Source organism: Ictalurus punctatus, chromosome 14 (genome assembly GCF_001660625.3).
Source record: "Ictalurus punctatus breed USDA103 chromosome 14, Coco_2.0, whole genome shotgun sequence".
Taxonomy (NCBI): domain Eukaryota; kingdom Metazoa; phylum Chordata; class Actinopteri; order Siluriformes; family Ictaluridae; genus Ictalurus; species Ictalurus punctatus.
In genome coordinates, this window is record NC_030429.2 from 2,978,080 (window position 1) to 2,999,477 (window position 21,398).

Genomic DNA, 21,398 nt, shown 5'->3' on the forward strand with positions numbered 1-21,398 from the left:
ACATGACATGAACTATGACTATGAATCTAAACATGAAACTATGAAACATGAAACTATGAAACATGAAACTATGAACTGTGACTGTGACTGTGGTTATCTATCGTAAGGACTCTAAACTAATCTACTATAACTCAATATTCCGCGCTGTGTGCTGGGAGGCGCGTGGTATATATACAAACATAATCAGCATCGTAATAGCTGACTGCTGAGGGCAATTCTGACACACATGAAACAACAACCAATGACAGAATGGGGAGGAGACATAACAGAAACATAAACAAATGCACGTGTCGAAATGTCACGATTGTCAACAAGGGAAAAGCAGGTGCTTGCGCACCTGCTCGTGCACGTGCGCTCACATGCTCCACAGCGCACTGCATAAAGAGGAAATCGTGACAGAACCCCACCAAAGGCACTCCTCCCGGAATGCCATGAAACATCCATCTCCATTGGCGGCCCCGGCCCCCTGGGCAGAATGTCCCAAGCAGAGCCAGGAGACCGCATGGCGTTCTTGGCGAACCAAAAAAGCAGAGCGATGTACACGGCCGAGCAGGAAAGCAGAGTGACGTCCTCGGCGGAGCAGGGAACCAGAGCGACGTCCTCGCCGGTGCAGGGAACCAGAGCGACGTTCTCAGCGGTGCAGGGAAGCAGAGCGACGTTCACAGCAGAACAGGAAAGCAGATTGACGTCCTCGGCTCAGCAGGAAAGCAGAGCTTGGTTGTCCGTGTCAACAGACAGTTTGTCCGTGTCAACAGTCTGTTTCAGCAAACTTGGCCATGAGCAGAACTTGGCTGTCGGTGTCGGCGGACTCGGGCGTGAGCAGGGCTTGGTCGATCATGTCAACAGACTTGGGCGTGAGCAGAACTTGGTCGGCCGCGTCGGTAGACTTGGGCTTGAGCAGGGCTTGGTCGGCCGCGTCAGCAGACTTGGGCTTGAGCAGGGCTTGGTCGGCCGCGTCAGCAGACTTGGGCTTGAGCAGGGCTTGGTCGGCCGCGTCGGCAGACTTGGGCTTGAGCAGGGCTTGGTCGGCCGCGTCGGTAGACTTGGGCTTGAGCAGGGCTTGGTTGTCCGGGTTAACAGACACTTGGGACAGTAACTGGGCTTTAAGCTCTGAGGTCGCCAGGTTAACCTCCGGCTGGGGCTCTGATGCTGGGGCCTCCCTGTTGACCTCTAGCTGGAGCTCAGCAGGTGAGCTAACCTCGTGGGTCTCAGGTTCGAGCTCTGAGGTCACCAGGTTAACCTCAGGGTGGAGCTCCAGAGCTGAGACCTCCCCGTAGGTCCCGTGCTGGAGCTCTGAGGCCACCATGTGGACCTCTGGCTGGAGCTCGGCGGGTGAGACCTCCTCGTGGGTCTCAGGTTCGAGCTCTGACGTCGCTAGATTCACCTCTGGCTGGGGCTCGGGTGCTGAGACCTCCGACGGGAGCTCCGAGGTCACCCTGTTGACCCCAGGCTGGATCTCTGCACGGGCTCTTCGGTGGAGTTTATGCTCCCGCCAGCTGCTCTTGCAGCATTCATGAGAGCAGTAGAATGCTTCCTGGAGACCCAGTTTTTTGCAGGTAGGGCATTGTAGCTTGGTCTCCCTCCTGCAGCCCTCAGACATGCATGTCAGTGCCACCTCCACCATGTTGGCTGGAACCTGAAGCAGATCGGTGGAGGCTGACCTGTCAATCCCCTCATAATAGAGGTTAAATGGCAGGTCAGGCTGGGGCTGTCCATTTACTCTCCACCCCACTAAATGCAGACCATGAAGTTGTCCTGGCTGCGTGAACTCCTCCATAAAAAGTTCTGCAAATTGAGTAATATTCTGGAGGGCAGAGGACCCAGTGCTCACCAGCTGCTCTGCCGTCACGGGCCGGACCACAAAACCTGGACACAAAGAACCCGATCCACTGTCTCTTAGCAGGCTTGGGATACGCCAGGCTGCAGAAATATTCCTGGCAGCTGAAGAGAAACTCCAGCGGGTAGCTCCCCAATCCCGCTGTCTCTGGCGGAAGTTCGACGTCGTACCTTTGAGGGAACTGCACGGACGAAAAATGCGGCCAGTAAAGCATTTCCCGATGAGGTACTGTCCTGTAACTTTCATGGTTTCTGTAGCGTATTGTCTCTCTCGTCCTCGTGCTGCATCCATGGTGAGGCGGAATATTCTGTCACGTTTCGTGACGTAACGGAGATATGACGGATGCAAGTGCAGTATGAACAGTTTTATTGAGAGACACGCAGGCAGGTAAATCCAAACAGTAATCCACAAATAAGCAAAGTTCAGGCGATCGGCAAACAGGCATAAACGAGGCAAGGCAGGAATCAAAGTTGCAGTCACGGGAAACAGGGTCGATATACCAAACATGAAACAAACCACAGCGAGGGACTGGGAGCAGAGAAACCAGCGTGAACTTAACAAACAAACCTAAACATGAAACATGACATGAACTATGACTATGAATCTAAACATGAAACTATGTGACTGTGACTGTGACTGTGGTTGTGGTTGTGGTTGTGGTTATCTATCGTAAGGACTCTAAACTAATCTACTATAACTCAATATTCCGCGCTGTGTGCTAGGAGGCGCGTGGTATATATACAAACATAATCAGCATCGTAATAGCTGACTGCTGAGGGCAATTCTGACACACATGAAACAACAACCAATGACAGAATGGGGAGGAGACATAACAGAAACAGAAACAAATGCACGTGTTGAAATGTCACGATTGTCAACAAGGGAAAACCAGGTGCTCGCGCACCTGCTCGTGCACGCGTGCTCACATGCTCCACAGCGCGCTGCTTAAAGGGGAACTCCTGACACTACTGTAGTTGTGTATAAATTACTGGAATTAACATCATCTAGCGCAACAGCAACAGTAGAATGGCTCAAAGTGGCCATTTTAAGAAATATCAAAGAAATATATTTTCTCATTTTAAGAAAATATCTAATATCTAACTTTGTCTTAATAAGATATTCTAGCTAATCTTGAGCAAGATTTAACCAGTAACAAGCTACAACAATGGTTTGCATAATATACCAGCAGAGGAACAAGATGGTTTTCCATATTTTAAGACAAAGTTCTTAATTGCCCAATTAAATTTTTAGCCAAAGGTATAGTATCCAGCATTTTCTTTGGATTAACGGTTTCATAAACTGTAGAAACTCTTGTTTCCCGAAATGGTGGCTTTTCAAACCAGTGATCTTGGATATCAACATCTAGATAGTCTATTTCTTCAGGATTTTCATCAAAATCATGTGGACTCTGTCGTGTCCTACATTTTGGAATTGTCTTGGTCAAGACTTGTTTGACTTCTGGAACAGGTAGGAATCCACAAGGTAGTAAGAGATCTCTATGGAACGTACGCAGAGGACCGTCGTTCGTTTCTGGTCTAACAGTGTACACATGCAGATCACCTGCTTTTTTCACAACTACATAAGTCATACACTCCCACTTGTCTACTAACTTATGCTTCCCATGCAGGCGAACTTTCCTTACCAGTACACGATCGCCAATGTCCAGCATGGAATTGGAAACATGTTTGTCGAAACTTGTCTTGTTCTTTTGTGCAATCTTAAGTACATTGTGTGAAGCTATATCATAGCTCTCCTCCTGGTGAGATTTTAAGTTATGTACATACTGGGAATGCGGCTTGGATGGAATGTCCCTCACAGGTAAGCCGAATGCTAAGTCGAGAATCAGCCTAGGTTGACGCCCGAACATTAGCTCATACGGTGTGAATCCTGTGACCTCATTCCTTGTACAATTGTAAGCATGCACAAGGCGCGTAACAAAGTCTTGTTCCTCCAAAGTGCCGAGCATATTAAGCAAGGGTTTCCCCTTGGGTGGTACGGTGTAGTTCGTATCTTCTGAATGCCTGAGACTTCACAGAGTTCTTTTATTGTGCGAGATTCAAAATCTGGCCCTTGGTCACTATGAAGCCTTTCCGGAATATCATAATGTACAAAGAAATTCTCCCACAAACACTTTGCGACAGTTCTTGCTTTCTGGTTCGGTGTGGGGACAGCAACAGCATATTTTGTGAAATGATCAGTTATCACTAAAATGTTTTTGGTGTTGCTTCTTTCAGGCTCTATAGAGAGGAAGTCCATGGAGACCAGCTGAAAGGGTCTGGTGACTTGGATATTTACCAGTGGTGCGGCTTTTTCAGGTAAAGCTTTTTGACGAACACAACGGTTGCATGTCTTGACTTTGCGTTCAACTTCAGCTGCCATCTTTGGCCAGTAAAATCTGGACCTTACTACATCAAGGGTTCTTTCTATACCCATGTGACCTAGATCGTCATGCAAACTTTTTAAAACAACAGCTCAAAGCTCTTTTGGCAGGACTAATTGATAAGTGAAGTTTTCTTTGTCCTGTCGCCTCCTGTAGAGGACTCCATTCCTCAACTCTAGGCGTGTACAGTCCCGCAAGAGGAAAGGAAGATCAGGAAGCTCACATCTCACTGTTGGAGGAGGCTTTTCTCCCAACTCCATGTGGTAGATTACTTCTCTCAGCACTGGATCGGCTCTTTGCTTCTCAGCTAGGTCTGTATCTGTTAGTCGAGGTTTGACTGGTAATCCGCCAAACTCCTCTTCTTGCTCGAAGCAGTCAGGTACAGCATCTGGATAGCAGTGCAAGAGATTCAACTAAAGTTAAGCTTGGACACTCTTGTGTGTGTTGGTGGAAAAAATGTTTTTCACAGATAGTTTTGACCACTTCATCACTGTAGTGAGGACACTCATCATCTGCTAAATGACGTTGCACAAATTGGTCAATGCGCTCATGCTCTTTCTTGGATATGTGGTTGTTTATCAGCTCTGTTTGAGGATGTCTAGAGAGACCATCCGCATCTAGATTTTGTCTTCCTGCTCTGTACTGTAACTTAAATGAGAAAGTAGAAAGAGCAGCCAACCACCTATAACTAGTGGCATCAAGTTTAGCTGTTGTGAGGAGGTAGGTCAAAGGATTACTATCTATTACAACAGTCAACTGACTGCCATACAGGTAATCGTTAAACTTTTCTGTCACACTCCATTTAAGTGCTAAAAATTCAAGCTTATGGGCCGGATATCGGGACTCACTGTGCGACAACCCCCTGCTAGCAAATGCAATGACACGCATCTGTCCCCCATGCTCTTGGTATAATGCAGCACCTAACCCTGTGGTACTAGCATCTATATGCAGAATATATGGTAGTTTAGGATCAGCAAAGCCCAGGACAGGAGCAGTGGTTAGCTTGTCAATGATTGAGTTAAATGCTTGTTGGCAGGTGAATGTCCAGCGATTGTTAAAGGGCTCTTTTGGGTGGAAGTAGCACTTGCTTTTCTCTTTCACTTTGGCACCTTTGTGAAGTGGTGGGTATCCTGCAGTCAGATCATTGAGTGGTTTAACAATCTGGGAATAGTCTTTAACGAATCTCCGGTAATAGCCGGAAAATCCTAAGAATGATCTTAACTCTGAGATTATTTGGACTTCGCCAGGTTTTTAAAGCTTGGATCTTTTCAGGATCTGTTGCTACACCATCCTCTGACACTATATGTCCCAAGTAGCGGACAGATTTCTGGAAAAACTTGCACTTTTCAGGCGAAAGTTTCAATCTGTACTGCTTGAGATGATCGAGAAGATGTAGCAAGCAGCTCTCGTGGTCTTCTAATGTGTCAGAAAATATTATCAAGTCATCCAGGAAGACGAGTACTTCCTTGAGATTAATGTCTCCCATACACTTCATTAATCTCTGGAATGTGCTTGGGGCATTTGTCACTCCTTGTGGTATACGGTTAAATTCCCAAAACCTCAAGGGACATGTGAACGCAGTTTTAGGTTTGTCTGTTTCTTCGACTTCGATCTGATAATAACCAGATTTAAGATCTAGCACAGAAAACCATTTTGAGCCACTTAAAGCTGAAAATGTCTCCTCAAGATTTGGTAAGGCATATGCATCTTTCGCTGTCTGGAGATTCAACTTCTGGTAGTCGATGCATAGCCGGACATCGCCATTTTTCTTTTTTACGACCGCTATGGGTGAAGAAAAACAAGATTCTGACTCTCTGATTACTCCACTTTCCAGGAGCTCTTGGGAGATGTTTTCGAACAGCATCTAGGTCTTTGGGATGTATCGGTCGAGCTCTGTGTTTAAACGGAGTTTCATCACTCAGGTTGATGTGATGTTTCACTTTTTGAGTGCTTCCGAAATCTAATTCATGTTGAGCAAAGACCTCTGGCATGCTCTCAAGCTTTTCTGTAATGCGTTCCTTAGTGGAGAATCACTAAAATTGAAAACAGGTTTTGACACTCGATCAGGTAAGTGTTCACATATTGTTGAACCAGAACTTGATGCACTTTGTTCTTTTGAATGTACACTCTGTACAGCATGTAATTCAGCAATTACACATTTGGGTGGTATTGTCACATTATGCTCAGTCTCATTTGTAAGCACAACTGGTAGATGGCAGGGCTGATGTGTTGATAAGGTAAATAGACAGCTTTTAACTACTATCCCACCAGGTAAGTATGACGTAGCTGGATGCTGCACTACAACCCATTGATCTGAATGAAGCCCATGTGAGGTAACTGACCCTTCTAACACTACTGATTGCCCTGAAGGAATAACCGCATGTTCTTTGCTTTGAGATCTCACCAACCCAAGATGACCATCAGTGGGTTGTTTTTGTCTTAGTTCTAAGGTATTTAAAACTGCCCTGTAACCAAAAGGAGAAGGCTGATGGTTAGAGGATTTAGACTTTGAGTACTGCTCATACAGCACATCAAGAGTATTTGTTCCTATTGAAACTAGGGATTCTGTGTGTACCTTAACATCTGGCATAACCAGTGCAAGAGTTGGCACTTCAATATCGTTCTCAAAAAACTCTTCTGGGAAAGTAACATTGATTTCAACGTAGCCCTCGATTGACCGTTTGCACCTTCAACTTCTAGTAAATCATCGAGGGAATGAACAGGTTGTTCTGATAAGTGTTGCTCATAAAAAGACCGGGAAACTGTAGTGACCTGTGAGCCAGTGTCTAATAAGCAACTACATGGTTTACCTGCTATATTGACTTGTGCAGTACATTTGGTACATATTAACCCTTTAGGTAGTCTTGTTTTTTTTTCAGTTTTTGACACTTTAATGCGACATGTCTTGGTTCGGGACATTTCAAATTCGCTTCAGTCTCCGTCTGTCCCACGACAGGAACTGGTTCTAGTTTAAAGCTGCAGATGAGTGACTATTTTGGGTTTCCCACAGGCGTTGTGCTTGGTGGCAACCAGTACAGAGTTTGGTTCATTATCACAAGTGGATGCAATGTGACCATCCTCACCGCAAGTAAAATAATACCACGGCTTAGGTTTGCCTGTTTGTGTTTTGCTGGTGGTTGTTTGAGGTTGAGAAACAACATTGCTTGGCTTTCGTTGCCATTGTACTGGTGTGGTTTCATTTGTTTCCTTCTGGAATTCTCACTTTTACTTCTGGCGCTTAGCAGTCAGAGCTGTCAGTTGACTCTTAAGCTCGGTGATCTGCTTCTTCAGCTTTTGTGTTTCAATGGTAATAGACACTACAACTGATTCCTTTTCACTGGTCATCCACGCCCTTTGCATGTGTGAGAGCACACGTTGTTTGGAAGCACCTAAATGTTGCTTCATGCGGGTAGGTCTGCAATCAGGTTGTTATCCCAACAACCTCTGCAAGATTGCTTGAGAAGGTGTTGGTCTGCTTTCTCATGATTAATACCACCTCGTTTTATCATCATGCTCAAAGCTACTTGTAGTCTGTGCAAGTAGGCGGATGGTTTCTCACCTGAGTCTTTCAAGGTACTCATGAACTTGGCGAAAACTTCGTCTCCGTCCTCAACTGTGCCAAAAGCTGAATCTAACAGCTGAATGTAAGTTGAAGGTGGAGTTTCAGGACTTAAATGCTTGATTACATCGGCTGCTGGTGACAGGAGGCTATCAAGTATCCTTCTAGATCTGTGTAGGTCGGACACTGCTGGGTCTTTTAGAATCAGTTCAACGTTAGACTGCCATGTGTCATAGTCTGCTTCACTATTGGGTCGAGGACATTTTCCTGAAAATGCTCTGAGCCTCATAGATGCACTTAACTGAGGAGTTTCTCCACTTCTCACGATATGTTCTACTACCACCTTTTGGACTTCAGGCGGGGTAAGTACATGTGTGGTGAGTACAGTGGTTTGGTTCACATTTGAAGATGTTTGTGGTAGTTGGGTCTCAACATAAGTTGTTCTAGGAGCTGATGCAGGTGTCATGGATGTAACCTCTGATGATGGCTCCGACAACACCTCAGGTAAGCCAGCATCATCTTCGGACTCAATAGGTATGACAGCGTCACTCATCTGAGAGAGCATCTCCTTGAACACTACTTCAAAGTCTTTACCACTAAGTTTTGCAACTTCCCTCAATTCGTCAATGTAACTCTGGGTGGCGCTGCGTCCTACCTGCTTTAAGTAGACGCTCGACAGTGATTTTACATGATAAGTTACATTAGGATCACTTGACAATTGATGAATGTAAGGTAATTCGGGCTAAAGAGATTTTAGGGCTGATCCACTTTGAAACTTGAGTATTTCATCTTGGTGAAACGGTGAACCGGGTTTACTAATAATAATTTATCTAGCAATAGAACCATATTTTTTCAAAACATCAATTATTTCTTCATCTACTTCTGTTCTAGTTAATCCACTGATTATCAGTGAGTTTGGAATTTTAATTCCCCGCTCTTCAATTATCACCACGTTATTAATGGTATAATAGCTTTCCCAATGGTTCAATAGCACTACCTCCTGGCTGGCTCTCGCCAATTCTTGTAGCATATATTAAATATGTACTATGTATAAAATGTGTAGACCAGATTTCAGATTTCAGATTTCCAGAAACAATAACAGTGACAGCACAATTAATTAGGTAAATATAGAATGATTTATATACAACTTAGAGTGAGTGAAATTACACATGTACAATACATATATGATACCCTAGGGTGCTCCCTCTAAGTTAAGCCTAAGATAAAATATATACATACACGGAATATAATGTAGTAGACAGCCTGACACCCTCTGTAGTCCTAATTAGCCACTAGTTAGCAACTGCCTTTTTCTAGACATGTAAGAGCTTAGCGAAATCACGAGTGGGGTATTACTGATTTATTTTATGTTGTAGAATAAAGCGTGACAATATCTTGAGCTTGTGTTAACCACAGACCTTATTTCAGGCATTTAAGCAAAAACCCGTTCAAATACCATTGAATTTGGAAGATGGAACCAGAAGTGCTAAATTGCGAACTCATTTAAGGGTTTTAGGACAAATTTTTACAGCACTCTATTGCTGACTATTGCCAAGGTGATTACCATTACAGCATGTGTAGCTACTTACTGTACATGGGCGCTTGTGTAAAGTGGGCGGGGTTAATCTTAGTCAAATTTGCATACATTTTGCCCTCAGAAGACAGGAAAGCTATTCTAGTAAGTGTAGCCTATGTCGAAAAGTTTGCTTGTTTGAATACATCAGTCCTCTCTGTTTTCACTGGTGTGTTTTGCTCAGATTGAAGAGGCTGAAACGTGCTCATTACAAATATCAGCCCACGTTCAGACAGTTCTCGGCCCAGTCTCCTTGGCAAATTTACATTTCCATCGTCAGACAGCAGAGTAAAAAACAATGACAGCATTAGTTTTATTGAATGTGCAAAAAAACTTAATTGAAGTGGAGAGAGAGAGTGAGAGAAAGAGAGAGAGGCACAGGGACAGAAGAGAGTGACTGTAGTGAACAATGAAGACAGTAGAAGCAGGAGAGGGGAAGATGAGAAAAGGAGGGGCAGGAAAGGAAGCTAGTGAAGGAGGGAGGGAAGAGGAGCAGAAAAGCAGGAGAGAGAGTGCGAGAGAGAGAGAGAGAGATAGTAGAGGTTCTCTGTATGACTAAACCTGACTGAAGAAAATGCATCCCAACTTTGCCGGCACCTGGAAAATGAAGAGCAGTGAGAATTTTGATGAACTTCTCAAAGCCCTGGGTAAGATTCCTCGTTCATTTCATCTTCTGCCTTATTCTCGCATTATTTATCACAACACAGACATGAATCAAACATTGAGGATCTAAGGACACGAGTACGTGCGTACATCTTTATCATTTAATGTGATGGGTGACTGACGCTGGGATTTCAGCCGTGACAGGCGGCTATTGTACAGTAGAAGGACAGGCAGCAGCTAGAGGACTAATTAGTCGTGGTTTGCATTAAAAGTGGATCACAGTGGAACAGCCCGAGGTCTTAAATCCTGTATCCTGAATACATTCACATTTCTGCAGAAGAGTTGATGAGGCTCAGACCAGTCCCCCGAGTAATCAACGCCCTTGAGGCAGTCTGTGTAAAACTGGGTCAGTTTTCTGCTATAGATTTTTGCTGTAATAATACGATCTTGCATTAGTGTGCACTGGTGTATTATTATTATTATCACGTTGCTCAGTCAAGTACACGAGTCTGGCACGGCCAGTGTAAACAATGTCTTGTAAAACTAAGAGAAATACTTTATTTAATATGTAATGCAGGTTAAATTAAGCGGGGTTACAGGGAAATGGAGCTCTCCAACAATTGTTTGATTTGAACTGCAAGCAGAATTAAACCACGACCCTGAAATTTGATGGAAATGTAAATCATAGCATGGCATGATGGTGATGATGAGAACAACAAAAATGAAAACAACAACAACAACAACAACAACAACAATAATAATAATAATAATAATACGATGATGTAATACAGTTTTACATTGCTTTGTAGTGAAATGCTTTCATTAAAAAAATTTGAAAAATGGTTTCCTTTAATAAAGACAATTGCTGACAGCTAGATCATTTAATGTCTTTTTACCATATTGTGTGCGTGTGTGTGCCAAAATCAAGAAAATCTAAAACATAGATATGCTGACCCAATAAGAAAAAGGACAGCCACTGGATCAACACCATTAGGACTGTAAAATAAGTTTTCGGTAAAAGTATTAATCATATTTCCCTGATATCAGTGGACTCCACTCCAACATTTGCACATGTTCAGTATGCCTACCTTCAAAATCTGACTTTAATTCCTGTATAGAACTAATATGAGACCTGAGAGACACAGCTCTGAGCAGCTCCTAATGAAACGGTGGTGTGAGATTGTTCGATGCTTCATGGCTGAAATCAAACATGTTTAATGATGTCTTTCCACTCGTCCCTTTTAGGAATGCAAATTAAATTACTCCTGACAATCAAATCTGTGAAAGATTGCACTCAGGATGTTGTTACAGAATTTCAGGATTTGTGTGTGTGTGTGTGTGTGTGTGTGTGTGTGTGTGTGTGTGTGTGTGTGCAAACTCCAGCTAACAGCATCACAGCAGTGTTCATATATCAGCGAGGCAGATTTGGAGAGATGTGATTAGGGCTCATTTAGCTTTGGTATTCTGTGCATCTCATCACTCGGGAAGGCCGCATGTCAACTGCAACTGGCCATGCAAATCGCTCACTCGGTGTGTCTGAAGTGTTCTGTAAAAAGAAAGACACTCCTCATCATTGTGTACTGCACATGCAGAGCTGCTCTCTGATCTATCATCGCCCTCTCTGCTGGAAAAGGGTTGTTCGGCATCAGACTCTGTCCTCCGCTCAACAATCCAGGTTTTTTTTACTCATACAGTGTTAGTAAAGAATAATCGTATATAGTGATCTTATTTACTAAAAGCATTTATGAAAATAATGTTTCACATAGAACACAGAGGATCGTACTAGTTCAATCAATCTGGCATAAATTGTTAAGAGATGCACCGGAAAGAAAGAAAGAAAAAAAGACGTCTTAGCGAGTGAAAAGATCTTGAATACAGCCAAATGTATCGAGCATTTCCTGTAATATGGTTACCATAAACATCACATGAGTTTATTATACCTATTTCTAGACATTTTTACTTATTTCAGGTTTTAAATTTTGTTATTCTGTTAGCAGATGATTTTGCTTCTTCCTAGAAAGACTACTTTAAAGACTACTTTTAGCTTTAAATAAAAAATGTCTAGGAATAGGTTTAATAACACTGTGTTTGGTTTATAATCGTAATCTTATATCATATCCTATATTTTCACTTGATGCCATTTTTTTTCAGAGTGGCAGCAAGTTGCATTGTTCTTTTGTGTATTTGATCCATATCAATGATCAACTTTGATAAAAAATAAAAAAATTTCTTTGATTTAACTTCTTTTCTGTTAAGCACATAATTCAACTACAGTTATGCAGTTTAGATACAATTAGACCCCCCTATTTCTTCTTGGCCAACGTTGGCATCAAAATATTATCAAAATATCTGATACATTTCTGGCAAAGGCACATGATACAGTGTGTCCTCAGTACAGTAGCAAAAATAATATAAATAAATAAAAATATGAAATAAATATAAACAAATACATATAATGGCCGTATTTAACTACATAATAATTATCACTTGAAGGAAAACAATGAAGTATAATGAATTATTATTATTATTATTATTATTATTATTATTATTATTAAGCACATTGGCCAGGATAAAGTGGTTATTGAAGATGAATACATGATTAAATTACCAAAACTTATTATTGCATGAAAAAATATTATTGTTGTTGTTGTTATTGTTGCTGTTATTCTATACTAACATTTACACGTACGATATGGAGCGCAGCTCTGTTTTTTGTTTAGTGCAATCTAAATGTCTCTAACATGTCAACGTGTCATAAAACGTTTGCGTTTCCTGCAGTTTTCTCAAAAGGCTCAGAAATGTGTCACATTTTCGCATGACGTTGATTCAAAGTCAAAGTTTACATTAAACTAACTTTAATGCCGTTCTCCAGACTAAAGGTCCTGGACAAACTAAGGCATTCTATTGAACTCAAAAATGAAACTTTACATAATACCATACATACTGAGTAATACCGTACTCACTGTACAGTTCAGTATCTACAGCCTTTAATTAACAGACCACAGATCCAGATCCATTAAAACCCAAACCTTATCAAATTGTGTCTCACTGACACGCCAGACAGGGTTTATGGGGCTGTGTGTGGAATGAGCTCCATAATTTATATTTTTCTTTAAAAAAAAAAAAGAAAGAAAAGAAAGAAACACGTCCCACTAGAGTCCACTTGTGCAGACAGAGAATTTAATTATATTTCCTTGAGATGGTTTCTGCAGATCGTGAGCAGCATAAAGATTAAAAAGAGCTAAAAGACGTGAAAACGGGTTTCCGCGAAAACTTCTACGCTCTCTCACACGCTCTCTCACACATGCTCTCTCACACACTCTCCCTAAGCATTGCAACATCACATTCTGACCACAGCAAGTCGTCTCAGCAGTGAACATTTCGTTCTGTTGCTCCCAGCATGATGGTGGTGGGATTTTGATTGACGTTGAGTTGAGCAATGTTTTTTGGTGTAAGCGCTCTCTGAAGGTTAAGGTCAGGGTGGGGTGAGTTTTCTAGGCAGCAGAGCTTGTTATGACCCCCATGCTGTGCCCTGGCAGGCGTGAACGCCATGCTGAGGAAGGTGGCCGGGGCGGCTGCTGCCAAGCCTCACGTGGAGATCCGCCAAGACGGAGAGCAGTTCTACATCAAGACCTCCACTTCAGTGCGTACCACGGAGATCAACTTCCACATCGGTAAAGAGTTTGACGAAGAGACCGTGGATGGCAGGAAGTGTAAGGTATACCATGAGAAGCTTACATAAGTATCATGCACGTGTGTAATGGGTGAACATGAGAGCATATTCCAACAGTATTGCAGCACATGGTTAAATGGTAAAGCACGCATCGCATTAGCTGCTCTCTCCACGTTTCACTTCTCCTCCAGGCTTGTGCCTTCACTGTAAATTGGTGTGATATTAGTTCATTTGATGCAAAATGACAGGAAAAGTCTGGACATCTTAATTTAAAATGTTTGCATGTAAAAAATCCGTTTCAGACTCCAATGAATCCAACACATCAGTTTCACAACAGTTTTCTGTGCACAAATTAAAATCCTTTTGCATGTTGCTGAGCGTATCAATAACCCTCAAAGCAAAAGACAGAGCAGACACGGAGCGACGGAAACCTATAGACCAAAGTAATCTCTGATGTAGCCGTATTTCTCCAATCATGACGAGCTGCTTTTGAATAGAACAGTTTCTCAAATCAGTTTTAAGATGATGCCTCATGGTTTATTTTTCCATTAAAATGGAAATATAGTAATTATACATTAAACATTAAATTGGTTCATTCTGAGGACAAATATTACATAATATTCCAATCAAAGTCTTTGAAATACATTATTTGTATTACACATTATGCAATAAGGAGACAAATTAGAGGTCATATTTGATGTCTGTGACCGTATGAATCATGTCTGTTAAAGTCAAGCCAAAACCATGGCATCAGCAAACTCAAACAAAGCATACGTAAACCCAAAGACCTCGCTTTTCTGAGTCCTTTGAAGGACTGTATTACTCAGACATTTATGGATTCTCTTTGACATTTCAGAGTCTGCTTCTCTCAGAAGAACAAATAATGAAAGAACAGGAAAGGAAGGTCTATGGCGACTGCAGGAGAACTGACAGCTGAACAGGAGCGATGTTTGAGCTCTGGCGGTGGATAAGATGATGGAATAATCATCAGGAAAAAGATGGAGTGTTGTGTAATGGGTTTTGAAAACTGAATACAAGTACAGAATAAGAATATATACGAAACAAACGCACTTCTTATAAACTCTCTTGTTGTGTAGGGAAAGAGACCATTCTCTACTACACTGTCATGCTCGAGCCACCGTGACCATCAAGCTTTGTGTGTCTCGTCTCTCCCTCGAGAGGGTTGTGTTGCCGTTCTTGTACACTTAAGCCTGATGATCGACATGCTTTTCTGCTCAGCACTTTTATCACATGCTCTTTCCCCAGGGAAGTGTCAGTGGTCTGCTCTCCTTCAGTTTGCGTTGCAATACACCTACATCTAAGCTTCAGTGCAGACCCAAACTTTAAAATAAAACCAGATCTTTGATCAGTGACATATGATGCTGGAAATCAGTGAAAGGGAAAGACATGTAGTGAGTAAGACTACCTCTTTAAGGGGTTTGGTTTTCTCTTAGGAAACCGATAATGATACTCTGCTTCAGTGTCTTTAGACCAGAATACTGTTGGGAATAATACCGCTTTCCCTAAAGCCAGAATTTGAGTAATGAGCTACAGCTGCCTAAGCGTGCGCGCACGCGCGCGCGCGCGCACACACACACACACACACACACACACACACACACACACACACACACACACACACACACAATGAATGGGATTTAGAGAAAGAAGCATCACACCAGCAGCTGTCTGTTGCTAATGTTATCTCACAAGGGCAGAGCTACCAGTGTATCCAGTCTGAGTTACCACTCTGAGCAGCTCTTATACTGATAATCATTAAAAACGTCCATTATAACCTTAAACAACAGTTTATTCAGTTCTCAATCTGTAGCTGTAGCTGCAGCCTTAGTGTTGTTCCACTTAGCAGGGACCGAGGGCACAAGAGTTTGACAAATGAAGCTTTTTTGCCTGGCTTGTTGCTATAGAGACAGACTTTAGAAGTGTTCACCTGCAGGGTGAGAGGAGAGGAGAAATGACTTCCTAGAGTCAGTTTATCATGGATGTCAATGAGTGAAAGAGCCAAACAAGCAAAAGACTGAGAGCTAAGCAACATCACTGTGGAAATTAGGGAAATTAGGGTTTGTATGTGTGTGTGTGTGTGTGTGTGTGTATGGGATTATATAAAATGTGTCTAGACATGAGCAGACAAATGAGAGAGCCTTAAATTCACATACAGCTCAATCAGATGCATTGATTCTTCTCAACATGATGCGCTACTATCCAATCATATTGCAGTTTGCAAATGCCTAATTATAATATATTGCATATCACTTCTCACTGAATGGGGTCTAAATTTCAAGACACGTTGACTGAGCTCATTAGCTGAAGATACTCCCAATAGCTTGCATGAATATTAAGAGCTGAAGACACTAAGTCCTTTCCATGCTACTCACAGTTGATACTTGTGATTCAGAAGTTCCACTTCATTTGCTGTTGTCGTTTTATAGAGACACTCATGATGGCAAAAGCAAACGGCCCCTGGCAGGTCTTCTCCTGCATGCCATCTAACCCTTGCAACTAATCCAGAATTCAGCTGCAAGACCCGTTTTCAATCTCCCCAAACTCTCCCACACCACCCCCTTGCTTCGTTTGGGTGCCGTTCTTCATTTCTGTCTCTCTCTGGCACAGTAAAGTTCTCTGATCTCTGCTACACCTTTGATATGGTGATTAATATTTCACTCTCACACTGCAGCTGTGTGAATCGCTGTCTACTGGCTGTCACTTCAATTGGCTCTAAAGCTAGAGCCACGCTTTATTCAAAGAGTTTAAGTGCCTGGAATGATGATTCATTGAAGTGCAAACCTCCAAGTAGTTTAACACACAACAGCAGAGGCCAAGACTCATTAAGCTCATTAAACTGAGGACTTCGTGGTCTCCTACTTTCACATTCTTAAAAATTCACACAACTCTCACAAAAATGTGTGCAAAACTGATGCCGGTTACGGTTAGTAGAATAACTTAATAACTTAGCTTCTGATTATGCTCATTTGTTTATGGAAATGTTATGCAGTATGATGTTTAGCTAGAAGTTTGTCATTATTCTCAGATAGGTCTCAGAGTTAAAGGTTTGGCATTTAAAGTAGTCCAGATGTGTATTTATTGAATTTAGCTTTACTTCCATTATTTCCAAGAGATGTGTGTGAGGACATGATCATTAAAACCCTGAGATGAGACAGCTGGCTTTAGAGAACTGATAGACCACCAGTAAAGTGGTACTTTCTGACACTAGGAGGTCAGTGATACCACAGAGAGAGATTTCCATGGCCTTTGGGGTATAGGCAGTGGTTCCACATTTCCTGCAATAAGAAGTTTAAGCCCAAGAACATACAGTGAAGGAATTGCACATAAATGTGCAAACCTGGCAACTAATAGTGGGAGTATAACAGTTGCTGAGTGCAAATTACTACTCCTTGTTTACTGGCTGGAGAAGTGTGTACCCAGTCCACCTCTTAAGGCCTCTAGAACATAGACCTCCATGGTGAGCTTGTCAAAAACTCCAGGATCTCCACCTGGAGTGTTTTTCATCTCCTGATCAATGTGACCAAGACCAAGTGTCCAAGAAGATACTACAATTTTCCTGCAGAAATATGATAGTCATGAACTTTTAATTATGGCCATCCTAGGATAACGGAGTGCTGACGGAGAGTCTATATCTTAGAGAGTCATCATTTTATAATGATCATGTCCTACCTGTACCAGCTAGCTGTGTTTTTTTAACCCCCTGCCCAAGCCCAAAGGACATCCATGCTCTTTATCAATCTTAGGATCACAGGGAACTGCATGGAGGATTGAACTCATGCCCCAAGCAGTTGGCTGTTGTTCTGAGGGATGTTCCTTTTGCAGGGTCCATGTTTAGTGGTGAAGTTTTCGATAATGATCCAGCCTAGACCAGGTATAAACATTATTAATAAATATACAGTCCCAAAAATGTGCCACAAAACAAGCCTCATGTGATAATAACCAGGGTTAATAATTGTGGGCATAGAGGACGTGCTGCAGAGACATTCATCACAAGGGTCTAAAAGGACACGAAAGACAACACATGAATTTGAGCCTGGAGCTGAAAGGAGCTGAAAGTGCAATGCTTTCTGTCTCCCTAAATCCCAACCACAGACATGTCATCCATTACACACAGTCTTTATTGCATTAATGAGGGCTCATCTATGCTCCAATCATTGTCTAAATTGACTGCCAGTGCTCCACTCATGTTTATTGCTGTCTGTGTGATGATTTCTCTGTATGTTCCAACTTGTTTGTAGAGTTTGGCCACTTGGGAGACAGAGAACAAGATTTACTGCAAGCAGACGCTGGTGGATGGTGATGGGCCCAAGACGTACTGGTCCAGGGAGCTGCAGGGGGATGAACTCATACTGGTGAGAATGGAAAGGCAGTTGGATACAGTGCTGATAAGCAAAGTCGGTTTACAGTCGTGCACAGTACTCAAACTTCAGCGACGCACACTCATAAATTCCCACCAAACATCTCATACAAAAAGTGTGAGGGAGCAGAGTTAGAGCTTGTAGCTTTTCATTCACATGAAATCTGACAGAATCTCTCTTGCTCATTTGAATTCCTACAAATCCTTTAAATGCTTAGGAACGTGGTTGAAATACAGTAAGTGTAAAAGCTTATTATCTTTCACTGTCTTGAGTCATCTCCAAAGCGTGACTTAGTTTGCTAAAGAATTCTGTGGCAGCTTTTTCCTCAGTGCCTTAATCTGCAATGGCTGCCATACAATTATGGAATTCCAAAGACGTTAAAGGATTTGCCCAGTGGTTATGGAGCAAGACTGAGCCTTCGAGAGAGAGAGAGAGAGAGAGAGAGAGAGAGAGAGAGAGAGAGAGAGAGAGAGAGAGAAACAAACCCAGTGCACTCTGCACCCACCCCAAAGCTAGGCAACGAGCCAGAAAACACATTCAGGAGCTCTATACGATCACATCCCAGCAGCATGAGAGAACTGTTTAGTAACCTTTATATGAACTTTCACCAAGCCCCCAGAAATAAACAGTACTCCCTCTTCAGCCATTGATACACCAGCCAATGATAATTATGAGAAGAGACGCAGACAGAGCAACAAAGTTGGTTGCTTTAATAGATGACTTAGAAGCCTGTTTAACATCCAGGATACGTATGGTACTAAAGTAAATGAAGAGCTACAAAGCCCAATGAACTAATACTTCTTATGATTTAAGGGCATTTGTACAATACAGGAAGGTTCAAATTAAATACATAAAGTTAAACTGCCAGTGCAATGACATGATGTGTCTCTGATTAACATGAACTTCACCCTCAATTTATTTTATAAGTATGGATTAAGAAAGAGGAGGAAAAGTGTACTCCAGCGAAAGAGCAGAGGTTTGGGGTATTTTGGGGTATCACATCGAAATTAAACAAAACTAATAGCTCATGACTATTATGCATTAGTATGAATGGTACAAGGTTTAGGGTTGAGGGGTCAGGGCTAGCTTTCAAACTTTTTCCTAAGACCTCATTCATATGAAACAGAACAAAAATGAATTGAATTTATATGACGTATAAGACAGGATTATTTTTACATTAAAGGTTTAATCTTTTAAAGGTTTCATCAAACTGTAGTGTGTGCAAAAAGGATAATAGGCAGTCCTATGGACGATTAATATGTTTAACTTATTTATGCACAAAAATGTTATAGTCTGGACCGGCAGTGGGGCGAAAAGGAAAGAAAAAAAGAAGAAGAAAAGAGTCATGATCTTTTGAGATTTGTAAATTTGAAGGTAAAATGAAAATGTAAAGAGTAAAAATGCCTTTTCATGGAAATGTTTCTGAGTAGGAGTACTTGTTATTTAAAAAAATAAAAATAAATAAATTCATTCATTCTTTAATTCATCTTCAGTAAAAGCACTTTATCCTGGTCAGGAGTGTGCTGGATCTGGAGCCTGTATTGGGAACACTGGGTGTGAGGCGATAGAATTCACCCTCATTCACTCCTATGGGTAATTTAGTATGACCAGACCACCTACCAGCATGTTTTTGGGTTGTGGGAGGAAACCAGACAGCTTGGAGGCAGCACAGAAACTAACCGGTGCTCGGGATTGAGTTGGGGACCCTGGAGTCGAGCGTGAGTAATGTTACCCCCCACCCCCACCCCCACTCAGAGCCCTCTCTACACCCAAAGTTAAGATTTTCTCCCTTCAATCTCTGGTCTCCCTCCTTTTTAAACAAACACACATTGAATTTATTCTTGACAAGTACACAGTTACATTCTTGAACAATATTAATGCAAAATACATGTCCCACCAAGACCATTTACTGTAAATATTAAACTGCTGTCTATAAACCGTATGGAGTTATGGTACAAAAGCCTCACTTGGATTCCATCATTCAAAACACAGAATGGATAAATGAAGGTTGTGCCTGTGGGATGACCGTGGCTGTAGCAGCTTTTGTCTGTCTCCAACCCAGACTGAGACCTGGAATGTGCCAAAGCGTCCAACTCAAATAGCCGCCCGACCCGGATGATCGTTTGGCCGTTCTCGTTAATTCTAGAGATGCTCGTAGGCGTCTAAACAAACCACAAAGCTTAGAAATGATGCACAAAGGAAGAATAATGGCGAGAAGGAAGAGAAAGAATTAAAAATAAAAGCAATCAAGGCTGGTGATTGTGTCTTTGGGAATTCACACTGAATCTAGGGCACATTTCCATAAAACATGCATGCTTCATTAAATTTAGCTGAAGTACAAATAAGCGAACTGTTTCTGAACTGTTTAAAACTAGACTTTTGATTGTGTATCGCTCTAGTCATCACACTATGACAATCTTCTACATCTGCTTCATGTGACTTAGCAGCTGCCGAACAGTCACTGATGTCCGAGCTGGCACTCGGCCAGAAACACATCATGTTTTGATAGTAATAGGATGTAATGATTTGGTGGAATTCATTTAATAAAGTGACGCAGTTTTTTCTCACAGACGTTCGGAGCAGACGATGTGGTGTGCACAAGGATCTATGTGCGGGAATGATGAGTAGACATCATCGGCCAGTCACAATGCACCATGACGAGCTCCGACACCCCAATGAGTCCAAATCCTCCCCCAACGTCAAGCAACAGTCCTTCAGTGTACTGTGATGTGGGATCTGAGCAACATGTCCATTCATCTCAAGCTTCTCTGCATTGGCCAGTTCTGCATGTCCACTTGCGTCCTAATTGTGGTTCTGTGCTAAACTTCTATCCAGTTTTAAACTTCCTCTGTCCAGGCTTTCACTATTTTTTAGATGTGCATTTTAGTGGTATTGCATACGCAGAAATAACAGGAATAAAACTGAAACCCAGGATCTGACGTGTGTGCATTTTGTTTTAGCTCAAGCCTTTTTATATCAAAGGTATTGAATTCCCCAAAAGAGAAAAAAGTATCAATATATACACATACATATATATATATATACACACACACTGTATACAAATTCCCTATTATTAGCAAACTCTACCTAATTCTACCCTAACGTGTGTACTGTTAGACCAAACTAAAGCTGATTATTTTCCTATAATATCATCTCTAACTGTTATATTCCTCTTATACCACAACAGTGTGCTATGGAAAATCATTTTAAGTTAATTTCTGAACAACATACCATACTTTTAACCTTTTATAGTTACAGTTAATGTTCTAGAATATCTCCAAGACAAGTTAGTATTATATATAAAACAGTCCTTCCCTCATCAGTCTCTCTCTTTTTTTCTCTCTCTCTCACTTTTAGCTAATAAGACAACAAATGAAATAAAATAAATTCTGCT

At 41.9% G+C, this 21,398-nt stretch overlaps 2 protein-coding genes across 5 annotated transcripts in view; one reads left to right on the forward strand and one right to left on the reverse strand.

The window, feature by feature from the left end:
- Positions 1-15,032, reverse strand: part of skic8 (SKI8 subunit of superkiller complex) — a 32,919-nt gene extending 17,887 nt beyond the window's left edge. Inside the window, exon 1 of the mRNA XM_053685475.1 lies at positions 15,023-15,032. The gene's annotated coding sequence lies outside the window, so the exon portion shown is untranslated. The remainder of the gene's footprint in view (positions 1-15,022) is intronic.
- On the forward strand, positions 8,025-20,936 carry crabp1a (cellular retinoic acid binding protein 1a). Of its 4 annotated transcripts, none has more exons than XM_053686039.1 (5): positions 8,025-8,138; positions 8,224-8,280; positions 13,492-13,670; positions 17,885-17,998; positions 20,562-20,936. In XM_053686039.1, exons 1-5 carry the CDS (start codon positions 8,105-8,107, stop codon positions 20,730-20,732), a joined length of 555 nt encoding a protein of 184 aa, XP_053542014.1. In that variant the 5' UTR covers positions 8,025-8,104; the 3' UTR covers positions 20,733-20,936. The 4 variants fall into 4 exon arrangements, with proteins under 4 accessions (XP_053542014.1, XP_053542015.1, XP_017340199.1 ...); XM_053686040.1 differs by having other exon boundaries at positions 8,047-8,138; positions 20,575-20,936; XM_017484710.3 differs by lacking the exons at positions 8,025-8,138; positions 8,224-8,280 and adding an exon at positions 9,833-9,996.
- The last annotated feature ends 462 nt before the right edge of the window (positions 20,937-21,398 follow it).